The 12,887-nt window shown below is 52.1% G+C and overlaps 1 protein-coding gene across 1 annotated transcript in view; it reads right to left on the bottom strand.

Moving 5' to 3' along the window:
* Nucleotides 1–1,636: 1,636 nt before the first annotated feature.
* The window catches only part of TSPEAR (thrombospondin type laminin G domain and EAR repeats), a gene marked incomplete at both ends in the record, with an annotated part of 60,157 nt that continues 48,906 nt past the window's right edge, over nucleotides 1,637–12,887 (bottom strand). Inside the window, 3 exons of the mRNA XM_081235843.1 lie at nucleotides 1,637–1,790; nucleotides 4,599–4,700; nucleotides 7,130–7,317. Coding sequence (XP_081091969.1) covers nucleotides 1,637–1,790; nucleotides 4,599–4,700; nucleotides 7,130–7,317 — 444 coding nt within the window. The remainder of the gene's footprint in view (nucleotides 1,791–4,598; nucleotides 4,701–7,129; nucleotides 7,318–12,887) is intronic.

The following is a 12,887-nucleotide window of genomic DNA, read 5'->3' as shown; positions in this document are numbered from 1 at the left end:
GGGACTGCAGCAGCAGAACCTGACTTGGAGGCAAGGGGCACATCCTCTTTCTCCAAAGTACACAGCGTATACAAGGGCAGGGAATTGCCCCGGGGGCGTCCTAGACCCCGGCCGTCTCTCTCACACAGGTGTCCTGGCCTGGCCCCAGAGCCCCCCTCCCCACCCCCTGTTCTTTGCCATTCTCCCGGGCAGGGGACAACCTTGTCCAAGGTCAGCCTCAGCCTGCCCGAGGCACATGGCTCAGCTACTGGCCTGAAGGAGGCTCTAGAAAAATCTCTACTTTGGGAATTCAAGAGGGCCCTGGTCACAGTTCTTGAGATCCCAAATCTGGTCAGGATGGCCAGGGAGCAGGCTCACATAGCTTTCCTTCCTGGGCAGTTGGGCCTCCCCAGTTCTCACGTGGAACCAACCACGGAGAGCCAGGACTCTGGCTGCAGCCGCCGCCGCGGCCCTGGCTGTGTGATCCTGGGCGAAATCAACCAGAATTTTGAGACAGAAAGAGCAGAACGTTAGACCAAGCATGAGGCCTTCCTGCCGCTGAGGTCCCGGCTCCTATACCCCGTCCTAGTGGAATAGGCCTGGCTTGGCTACTGCCCCGTGGCCTCCTGGCTGGATGTGGGCCCCACAGGGTCCTCCCAGCAAAGCTCCTGGCATGGAGAATTCCCCTTCCACCGAGGAGGATTCCCGGTGGTGATGGCACCTCCCCTAGGCTCCTGGGGTGGTGTCATGTCACACCTAGCAGCCATCCCAGGGAGGCAGGAGGCCCACGCCCGGCGTAGGTTCAGGGCATTGGACGTGGGAGGAGCTGGGCGAGCGCTGGCACTGCAAGTCCATCTGGGACACCTACAAGGCCGGCCACGATGACCGGGGATACCAGCCTGGGTGCAGAGGCAAGAGGGTCCCATCGACCCGGGGTCTCCCATGGGTGTGGCTCAGGGAAGAGACAAGACCTGTGCCACGCATGCTTGGGATTCCTGACCTGACCTACCCCACTGCATTCATGGGTAAACTGAGTCTGGAGGAAAAAGCTCCTGCAGAGGAGAGGCGTGTTAGTGACCAGGGACCCCAGGGCACATCGGGCTGTGGTGGCAGAGTGCGTGCTACGGCCCGGTGATGGCTCTGGATGAGGGTCGAGTCCCCACCAGAAACACACAGACGCAGCAGTGCTTTTTGTAGAGAGCATCATAAGTATATTTCAGTACAGATAGAATACAATAAATAGCTGGTACAAATATGTCAAACAGCATCGAGCTGGTTCCCACGTCTGGGCTCCCCAAGAAGAGCCAAGCAGCTGGCCACGTGGTGGGCACTGCGGGAAGGTGACCAGGCCCCGCTGTTTTTGAGGTAAAACTTTGCATGAACTTTTCCTTTAAAGCGAAATCCCTGCAGGACACCAGACTTGCAGGGGCAGCTCTGGCCTTCCACCTGGACACCCACAGAGCCACATGAGTCCGGCCACCATGGTTACTGGGGTGGAAGTGAAAACATCCCCGGCTAGACAAGAGCCAGGGGTGGCGAGGTGGTGGCTCTGGAAGCCACAGCTTCTCCCGGGCTCGTCCCCGTCCCTGGAGGTTCCTTCTCAGGTGAGGTTCTGGGGTGCGGCCAGGTGGGTCCCATTCCTGGATCCCTGGGCCCATCACCCTGTCCTCAGCTTCAGCACCCGGGACAGCGGCTCCTTGGCGCTGGAGTAGACCAGGTAGGAGCCGGCAGCCGTGCGGAAGGTCTCCCAGTCCCTGCAGCCGAAGGTCGGGAGGCTGTGCACGGCCACGAAGCCTTCGTACCCCTGCCACCTGTGGGGAGAGACTGTCAGCCTCGGGACAGGGGCGCTGGTGCCAGGCTGCTCTCAGGGAGAGGAGAAGGTGCCTGGGCGTCGGGCTCCCACTGTACCTCCCCTGCCGTGATCCTCGCCAGGCCTTCTTCACCTGCTTCTCCCACCGGGCACAGCATTGAGGGGCCAAGCATCCCAGCCTCACAATCCCCCCAGGTTATCATCACGGGGAGCTGGGCCAGGAGGGGCCTTCTCAGCCTGCAAAGAAGAAACTGAGGCCCGGAAGGGGGAACCTGCCCTGTCCAAGACCCCGCAGCTGCTCTGATCCACCCAGGGTCCTGCTCCCAGCCGAGATTGCCTTCGGATGCCTCCGTCGGGCGGGGGATGGGGAGGGGCTCCTGGTGGGTTAATAACGGGGTCTGAGCTGAAGCACCCTCCTCACTTCTGGGGTTGGCAGTGAGGCACGGCCCTCAGACACACACCTGGCACCGCTCGGGTATGGCACCCATCTTTGGACGCAGGAACCCCACTGCCGGCACACGGCTCTGTGACCCCCGCTCCCACATGAGGACGCTGCACCCAGCTCTTCGTCCTGCCCCGGCACAGTCAGCGGTTTCTAGGTTTTGCCCTTCAAAAGGGATTTATCGACAGGTAGCTCTGTTTCCTTTGGGTGGAGGCCCCAGAGTGGGCCGCCTGGATCAAAAGCAGTCGTAGTTTTAATTTAAATGTTTTTCCAGATGACTTTCTGGAAAGGTTGGGGTGATTCCTGTCCTAGTGGTGAAGGGCCAGCCCCCGCCCTCCACCGAACACACACACACACTCAGCACTGTGGGTCTTTAAACAGCATCCAAACAGATGGGGGAAATGCGTCATCCTCGCGCTCTGAAACAATTTCTAACATGTTTATTCACATTGTCCATTTTTAGTTCTGAAGACCCCTATTCATATCTTTTGCCCATTTTTCCAAATTCAAAAAAAATCTTTTATTAATTTGTGGGGTTCCTGTTCTGCCTTATGTATTGTGGACAGTTTGTCCTTTGATTTTAAATGGGATGCCCCTTCCATAGAAAACCTTTAAATGTAGGTGGTCGGCCTGGTGGCCTCTTTCCAGCCTATGGAAGGTCTCACATCTTCTCTGCAGAACTTTGAGGTTTTACAAAGTCATCTTAGCTTTTCTTCTAATATTTCTGTTGTTGAATTTTTGACATTTAGGTGTTTGCTCCTTATAAAATTTACTTTGTGTATAATATGACGCAGAGGTATAGGTGTGTTTTCTTCCAGATGGACAGAAAATTACAGGAAATTATTTTATTAATTCGTCTTTTTCTCACTGAGCTGAAATATAGCATTATCACACTAGATGATTGTGAAAGATCGGCTCTTTTCTGGACTGTATTCTACTCCTTCTACATATTTGTTTATGTTTAACAAAAATCATACTGCTTTATTTGCATGCTGTCAGGATCTCCTTCACTATTCTCCTTTTCAACATTTTCTTGGCCATCTTTGAAAATTTATTCTTCCACATGAATTTTTAAATTACTTAAATTTTTAAAATTTTAAATTACTTAAAATTTAAAATTACTTAAAATTTTTAAATTACTTTGTCTTGTTGAAAACAGCAATTAATTAGAAAGTCTAAAGAAAATTGATGATTTTTCTAATTAAGTATAAATAAGCAAACTTGTCTCAGGAAGAGACATAGAACCTGATTAAACCAATAGTCACGGGGGAGACTGGACAAGCTGCTCCACAAACACTATTGAAAAGGAACCAGGCCAAGACGGCTTTGTAACTGAATTTAACCACATTGTAAAGAAAACAGATTAGTCCTACTGTTCAAACTATCCCAGCCCACAGGTGTAGGTGGTGTGCCTATTAAGTTAGGTTCCATATCAAGTGTCCAGAAGAAATCACAGAGCAATTTCATTTCCTATTACAGATACAAAAATCTGAAATCAATCATAATGATTGGTAGCCAGTGACATGTTAAATAATTGCACATCCTCGTTAAGGGACGCTCCTGCCAGAGTGCAAGGTCACCTCTCATAAATCATTATGTCAACAGATTGACTGGGAAGATGCCCGTCAGGCACTAAAGAATGCCAGCGGGGTGAGACTGCTCACATCCTGTCAAAGTGTGTAACACCCAGACCGTTTCCATCATATCAGTCAGACAGAACGGCCGGTCACTTCTCCTACGATTCAAAATCATCCTGGAATTTCTAGCTAATTGAGAAAACTAGATAAGCAGTAAAAGCATTAGAAATACAGAGGCAAAGTTGCTTTTATTTGTAGGTGTACTTATACTTCTAGAGCTCCCACAGACATTTCTTCAGGAAACCATTAGAGCTGAAAGAGATAATGTGGCTGGATGGCCAGACACAACAATTAATTGTCAGATTACGCAGATGGAAATGGACATGTGCTTACAACTCGGAAAACTCCCAGAAGCGAAGGTATTGCAAACACCACAGTGCCTCTATGACGAAGTGTAAAATTTTATTGAAGGACACATGAAAAACAGAGGGATCTACCGTAGGCCTGGATGGAAACATTTAATAGGATAATATACGAATAACTCTCAAATTGGTGTATCCACACACAGCATCTCTGGCCAGAATCCAAAGTCGTGAGCATCAGAGAGACTAGTGGTCACCTGGCTAACCCAGGGGCATCACGCAGACTTAGCCTGCACTCCGGTGCACCGGCTGCCAGGTGACCCACAGGGCCCGATAACCTGTGACTCGCTCTGAGCCTGTGGTCACCAGTGGGGAAGGCAAGCACACCCCAGGTGACCCGAGGTGGTGAGGAGGGGCACGGCCTTTACCTGTAAATAATACTGTTTACCGAGAAGGTATTTCCGTCGAAGGAGTTTGCAACCACCAGGAAAGAATCTTCTCCCACTGAGAAGAACTCCCAGTCCAGGGCACTGCAAAAGCAAGTGAGCAGACATTAGGGCACAGGACTCGGAGATGTTGCCGTGGAACTCGGGGGGCTGGAGTTCAGCCAGTTCTCCCCTAATCTCAGAATTCAGTGGGGTAGGTCCCACTTCCAAAATCCACAGATGGGGGAGCGATTTTCTCAATCACGCAGCCAGTTGGTCTATTCCCGGGAAATACAAATTAATTGTTCACTTTTTTAAATAAAAAAAATTTAATTGTACTAAAATACACACAACACAAAACTGTCTATTTTACCCATTTTTAAGTGCACAGCTCAGTGGCATTAAGCGCATTCATACTGTTGTGCAACCGTCACCACCGTCCGTCTCCAGAATTTCCATCTTCCCAAGCTGAAACTCCGTCCCCGTGAAACACTCCCTCCCATCCCCTCCCCCTGCCCCTGGCCCCCAATGTCCTGCTGTCTGTCCCTATGAATCTGGCTCCTCCAGGGACTGCATATCAGTGGACTGTACAGCATTTGTCCTTTTGTGACTGGCTTATGTCACTGAGCATCATGTCCTTGAGGTTCATCCGTGTTTTCACAGGTGTCAGAATGTCCTTCCTTTTTGAGGCTGAACAATATGCCATTGTGTGGATGGACCACATTCTGTCTATCCAGTCCTCTGTCTATGGACACTTGGGTTACAAGTGTCAACACTGATGCTATGAACATGGGTGCAAAGGTCACTCACTTAGAAGAGGTTGAAATAGAGGAACAGTCCCAAGCTCGTGGTCACTCCATGAAGGCCTGCAGCACCCTCTGGAGGCAGGAACTTGAGGACACTGGCCGTGAGGTCACCCACTCACCAGCTCCTTCCCTGACAGCCGTTCAGGTGCCAGCAGGGTCTGCTGACATAGAGACATTCCCCTACATTTGCAAGCTGTGGTTCTTACTGCAAACAGACCACTGCATCCTGTCTTCAACAAGTGCCTCCTGAACTTGCTAAGGGTGAGTCTGTGCTCAGAGATGGCTCAGTTCCCAGGGGTCTGACAGAGGGCTTCCAGGAAGGACATCCCAGAGCCCTGTCTATCCAAGGAGGCCAACCTGGGCATCAGCCATGGTCCCCAGTCACCACTCTGATTACTGCATTACTGTCCTGTGTCCACTTTACAGATAAGGAAACTGAGGCCACAGCCTTGCAGCAAGTGGGAGTCACTTGGATGCCAAAGGTCAGGCCAGCGCATCTGCATCCAGTGGCCTCAGGGTTATGGCTTATTCAGGCAGTAGAGGGCCATTCTCTCTTGGTCGATACTCACCCCTGAGTTCCTTCTCAGTGGGGTATGAGGGCGCTGGCCTAGAGCTCCTACAGGACCCTGGATGTGAGAGGGCCCGTGGGGGTCCCTGGGGACATGCAGGGGGGCTGAGGCCAGTGGGGGCCGTGGGGCTCCTCACTGCTTCCTTCTTCTATTGTTTGGAATCCTGTCTCAGGCCACTTCCAAGCATGGCCAGTCACGATTCGGTCATTAAAAAAAGTCCTGGCCATGTCCATGCTCATTGAGGGGCATCACCTCATGCTGCGGGCGGCAGGGCAGCCATGTGGTCCCCGTGCGGTATTCTGCCAGTCGCAGCTGGGTTCTAAAACCGAGGCCGTGGAAAAGACGCAAACAGCAAAGTGTTGACTTAAACTGTCTGCCCCACAGCTCACATCAGAAGCTGCTTCTGCTTAATCCAGGAGGAAGTGAGCATCTGGTGTGACTTCCTGTTTTTCCTCCAAAGCAGCATGACAGGAAGCCCACTGACAGTAATGTGAAGCATATTTTTATTCTTCAGAACCACACCATTTGGTCAAAAGGTGGAAACAGACAAATATCCATCAACTGATGAGGGATAAACAAAGTGTGGTAAATAAATACAGTGGAATATCACTCAGTCATTAAAAGGAGTGAAGCACTGAGGTACAACGTAGATGAGCCTTGAAAACATGCCGAGTGAAAGAAGCCAGACACAAAAGACCACAACCTATGTATTCCGTTCACAGGCAGTGTCCAGAACGGGGAAACCCAGAGGAACGGAAAGCAGACTGGTAGGTGCCAGAGGCTGGGGAGGTGGGAGGAGAGGCGAAGATAGCTAAAGGGTGGGGTTTCTTTTTGAGATGATGAAAATATTCTAAAGTCACTGTGGTGATGGTTGCACACACCTGTGAATTTAAGTTAAAAACACCGAATTGTAAAAAACACACACACAAGCCACATCGTTTGAAAGCAGAGTCAAGATTACAACAGAAGCCACAATCACTCAGCTGGCCCTGGAGAAAGTAGGTCTACAGGGAGTGGGGAGTGAGACCACGTCACACCTTGAGGAAGCGGGTGGGGCTCCCGTGGCTTCCGGGAGGCACAGGCGCCCTGCCGTCTGGGGGCTGCCAGGCAGGAAGCAGGTCCCCCTGGATCCCTGCCCCCCCACCCTGCGCCCTGGTACCTGCAGGTGCGGATCTCCTGGAACCTGACGAACGTCTGCGTGGTGACGTTCAGCTCGTAGATGACGGAGTCTATGACGTAGGAGTTGTTTTGCACTTGCTTTTCCACGTCGTAGCGGTGACTATTTGCGACGGCAAGAAACACCCTCTCCCCGATGTGGAAAACCTCCCAGTCTGCGGCGCCAAATGTCTGGGATGGTGAGAAGGGGGCCAAGAGCCCGTGTGAATGGAGACCCTCAGAATGGCCACCCACGCGGCTTCAGGCCCTGTGCGCTCCAGGTGCCAGGTCGGGGCCCTCCCGCCAGCGCTCCTCTATCCTGGCCTTACTGCACGTGAGTCAGGGGACCATCTGCGTAGAGCGCTTCTTACAACCCGTGTCACCCACCGCCCCACGCCCCAGCATGCCCGTCCGGGAGGTCCAGCTGCTACAACATCTCTTCCAGGGAGCCCTCCCTGCTCCCCCAGTCAGGCTCTGAACTCCAAAGCAAACTCTAGGGATCTCTGGAGTTTCTCACTACACGCTGTCCCTGGCCTGAGACTCTCCTTTGGCTCTAGGGACCACCCCATCTCTGGGTTCCTGTGCTGTTCCTCTGAAATCACTTATCACCCTGGAGGGTGAGGTGTGTGTGGGGCAACAGGGCTGAACCTTTACGTGAATAGCCGGCTGCCAAGCCTTGGCCCCAGACCTCGAGCTGCATGAGCTGATTTGCAGGTGGGACCCAGGAGGAGGAAGTTACAGCCAGCATCTCGGGGGTGCTGGGGTGAGGGTGCATGGGGAAGGGGAGGACCAGAGGAGTCCAGATCCAGGCCATGGTCTGAGCCCTGAAGAGAGAGGGTGGGGAAGAAACAAAAGGAGTGACCACCCCTGAAGGCAGCAAATGGCAGGGGTTTAAGTGGAGGCAGGGAGAATGTGGCAGCTCCCCGCAGCAGTGAGGGGCCTGTGGCTGGTGGAACAGCGTGCCAAAGCTCCTGGGGACCCCAAACCACAGCCTGAGGAGGCTGCTGGGGTCTGAGTTCCTACGTCAGCAGAAAGGGGTTGACTCTGTTCCCACGAGCTGGTGAGGGCTGCAGAAGCTCCGATGGGACACTTTCCATTGAAATTGTCTTTAAATGTTTTGCCTCTTGACTTCTGGCTTCTGATACTGGTGGAGAGACTTACTTACATTAGACTGACCCTCATGCTGATAATAATCGCGAACTCTGGATGCAATGCTTAAAAAAGTACACAATTTTTTGAAGGTGCTGGACCAGGGCCAAAGGCAGGTGGAAAGTGGAGGGGATGTGACCCCCGAATGCATGTTTATCTGATGTTTTCTCTGAGGGTGCTCCCCATCTTGTGGCACACGGGCATGGCACTCGAATGGAGGCCGCAGGCTCGTTGACCAGGGGAGTCCAAGGTGAGAGTTTGGGGCTTGCAGAGTCTCTAGAAATGGAAGGGGACTACCCTAGGGAGGAGGGAACCCCAGAAGGGGGAGCCCCAATGTCTACATATTAACTTCTTTCAAGTCCTGTCCAGCTCCTGAAGTGCACACACAGGGGACAAGATCCAAGGGACCCAGAGACAAACAACAACTGAGAGGCTGAAGGAACTGACCAGAGAGTTAAACACCTGGAGAAACAGGCAGGCGAATGTGACCCATAATCAAGAGAAGAAACTGCAAGTAGAAATAGGCTGACACAGTGCAAATATTGGAGTTAACAGATACAAACTTTACAGTAGCCATGATCAGAATCTATAGGGAAATATGTGTGTAATTAACAATGAGATGGGGAGATTTGGAAAGCTAGGAAAACTCTAAAAGGGGCCAAATAGAAATCCTGTACCTGAAGAGGAAAGTATCTGTATTCACAAATCTATTGCATGGGATCGAGAGCTACCTGGACCATCCAGAAGAAAGAATCAGTGAACTAGAAGACAGACCGATAGACATTACCTGAATTGAAGCACAGAAAGGGGGAAAAAAGTTTACAATAGGGATTTCCCTGGTGGCGTAGTGGTTAAGAATCCGCCTACCAATGCAGGGGACACGGGTTCAATCCCTGGTTTGGGAAGATCCCACATGCTGCAGAGCCGCTAAGCCTGTGTGCCACAACTACTGAGCCTGCACTCTAGAGCTTGTGAGCCACAACATGAGAAGCCACCGCAATGAGAAGCCCGTGCACCACAAGGAAGAGTAGCCCCCACTCGCCGCAACTAGAGAAAGCCTGCGTGCAGCAACAAAGACCCAACGCAGCCATAAATAAATAAATAAATATGTTTAAAAAAAACGTTTATAATAAAGGTGAACAGAGCCTCCATGAGTGAGGAATAATATAATGCAGTCTAACGTGCATGTAATTGGGTCACAGAAGGAAAAGAAAAGAGAATGAGGCAGAAAAAACATTTAAATAAATGATGGCTAATATTTTTTCCAAATTTGATTAAAAACACCAAACCACAGATCCAAGAAGATCAGAGACCCCAACCAGAATAAAGACAACCCCCCACACACACCTCGACACATCATATTTAAATATCTGAGAATAGAAGGAGAAGATTGCAAAAGCCACCAGAGGAAAAAGACACATTCAATATAGGGAAACAGTGGTACCAATGGTACCCGACGTCTCATCAGAAACAGTGGAAGCTTGACGTCAACAGAAAACCATCTTTAAAGTAAACGAAAGAAAAAACGTGAACCCAGAATTCTACAACCAGTGAAAATATCCTTCAAGGTAGAATAAAGTCATTTTCAGAGAAAAGTGGTAGAATGAATTCCCAGCAGACCTGCTCTACAAGAAGTACCGAAGGAAAGCTGTGACGCTGAAGGCTGATCGCACCACACGGAGAGTAGTGTCTGTGGAAGGGATGCAGAGGGCATTGGGAATGCTGAGCAGGTGGGTGTAAAGACAACCGGCAGCAAAAATGATAGATTGTGGAGCTTATAACCTAAGTAGACGTGTGAGTATATACATGCTCACAGTAGCCGGACAGACGGGTGGGGGTAAATGAAATCATGTTGTTGTAAGGTTATTACATTCTATGTAAGGTATAATATTAATTCAAAATAGATTGTACACCTGAAACTAACACAACATTGTCAATCAACTATACTCCAATATAAAATTTAAAAAATTTAATTTGAATTGTACATATTAATAGGGACTCATGGTTAATAAAAAATAGATTGTAGTAAGTTGAATACATATACTGTGATTACCAGAGCACACAATTGCACAACACATTGAATCAATACATAAAACAGGAGATAGAAGACGATGTATGTGACAGAGGGCTTGTATCCAGAATATATAAGGAACTCCTACATATCAATAATGAAAGGCAGAAAATAAAATAAAATATGGGTAAAAGACTTGAATAGGCATTTCGCAAGGGGACTCTAGCAAGCCAGCAGGTGGATGGAAACCCGCCATCTAGTCACCAGGGGATTTTGACTTAAAAACCACACTGCGGTGCCGCTTCACACCCAACAAGTAAAACTGCAAATACAGACAAAACCCGGTGTTGGCAAAAGTGCAGGGTGGCTGGAACTCATGCTGTTCGGGGGAGTGTGTGAAATGGTAGAATCGTTTTGGAAAACTGCTTGGCAATTTCTTCAAAGTTAAACATCCGCCTACTTTATGGTCCAGAATTCCACTGCTAGGCTTTTACTCAAGAGAAATAAAAACAATTTGCCCACGGAAAGCCTTGATGAGATGCCTTTAGTAGATTTATTCATAATAGTGAAAAGTTGGAAACAGCTCAGGTTGTACGGACAAGGAACCGAGCCTGGAAGCCACGCAGCGGACAGGCTTGGGACCGGGCTGCTTCCTGGGGACACCGTGGTCCCCAGACGCAGGTGGTCGTGGCGGGGGCAGAGCTAGTCACCGGATGCCCAGCGATGCTGGAGGAACACTCGCATCCCCACCCCACGTGGGAAGCGGCTCCGTTTTTCTTTACCCAGACCGGGCAGGGCGGGTCTGATGACTGCCCCTCCTCGGAGGTCCCTTCCCCGCTTGTAGATGGGTCCCCGCCGCCCAACGCGCCCTCTGGCCCCGGCGGGTCCGGTACCCGGCCCGGTCGCCCGGCTTGGTGTTTTCTCCACGCCCAGCAGAGGGCGTCGCCGCCCGGTTCGCGGAGCCCCAGTCCCGGGCAGAGTCGCTGCTATAGAAGCAGGCCTGGGCCCGTCCTGAGGAGCCGAAACAAGGGAGCTCAAGCTAAAAGTGACACACGAGGACAAGGACAGGGGCCAGGACACCTGGCGTTGCCAACCCCTTCCGGGCCAGGAGCTGGGCAGAGGCCTTCCTGCAGTGGCGTCCTCTCCTCACCGCGGCTCCGGAGGTGGCACTATGTCCCCTGGGGTCACCCGGAAACTTCCGAGCTGGTGGGGACACTCGGGCCCGCGGGGCCACCAGCCTCATCTGCTCTGTGGCCGCTTCATAGAGGACCGACGTTAAAGACCCGCACGAGTGTGCAGTGACACGCGCGCCAGCTCTGGCAGGTCGCAGAAACCACCGGAGAGGCCGGTGGGTGAGATCGCCGGCTCCTCCCACCCCGGTGCTGATGAGACCACGTCAGTGGGAAACGCACACACCCGCACGCACACCTGCACACACGTGCACGTGTGCAGACACACAAGACACCCACATGCACACACCTGTGTATACACGTGCACACACCTGCATGGACACGATTTTACACACAATCCTGCATGCACAATCCTGCATGCATACAAATGTATACATGTGCACATACCTGCAAGCACACATGTGCACACATACCTGCAGGCACACAAGTTTTTATGTACACACCCACATGTATACACCTGTATACCCTATACCTGATGCACACACATGCATTGTGTATGTACATGCACACGCTTGCAAGCACGCACGTGTGCACACCACACCCACACAGGACAAGGGGCCAGGGCTGGTCTGAAGACGGGGTATCCCGCGGATCGCCAGGGCTGCCTTCCAGCTCCGGCTCACCCCACCCTCAGCTCACTTGCCTTGAGCCCCAGCGCGGAGGGGGAGAGGCATGCAGATGGGGGTCGGTGAAGGGGCAGTCAGGGCCTGGGAAACGGGGAGAAAAGGGCCAGGAACCGAGGAGGAAGGACGGGGGCGTGGCCAGCGGTAGGGAGGTGGGGAGGAGCATCCAGGTGGGCGTGGCTTAGCGCGGGCGGAGCGGGTGGGGGGGTGTGCTCTCACCCTACCTCTGCGCAGATACAGCAAGTACGCGGCGCCTCATTCAATTTGAATTTCAGATAAACAATGGTTTTTCAGTGTATGTGTATGCACACGCTTTTACTAAACAATGAGTCGCTGTTTATCTGGAATTCACATTGAACTGGGTGTCCTGTATTTTATCCGCCAGAGGCTGGCAGAGACCAGCATGGGGCCCCCTGGCTCAAAGTCACTCGCTGCGATGAGCTCTCCTCGCAGGGTGGGACCAGCACCTGCGCCCTCAGCCAGAGGCTGCGCTCCCCCCGCTCGGAAGCCAATGGGGGACCGTCCCCACCCAGGGCTGCTTCAGCCTGGGCAGGGCGTGAGCGGCCTGAGGCCCCGCCGTCGGGCCATTCCTGGATTCTACGCGCATCAGGGACTCATCAGGGAGAGAAGAAGCAGTTCCCACATCAAACAACCTGCCAAACCCCGCCTGGCACCGGAGCAAGGAGGCCAGGCACCTGCTGGGCTGGTGGGCCCTTCCCGCCCTCCTTCTGAGTGGAATTCCCCTGGAGCTCTGCCCTGGAATCCCCTGGCTGCGGGTCTGGCAGGCTC

Source organism: Mesoplodon bidens, assembly GCF_964165515.1.
Source record: "Mesoplodon bidens genome assembly, chromosome: 5".
Lineage (NCBI taxonomy): Eukaryota > Metazoa > Chordata > Mammalia > Artiodactyla > Ziphiidae > Mesoplodon > Mesoplodon bidens.
Note: the sequence above shows the minus strand (reverse complement) of the source record. Positions and strands in the feature narration are given on the sequence as shown.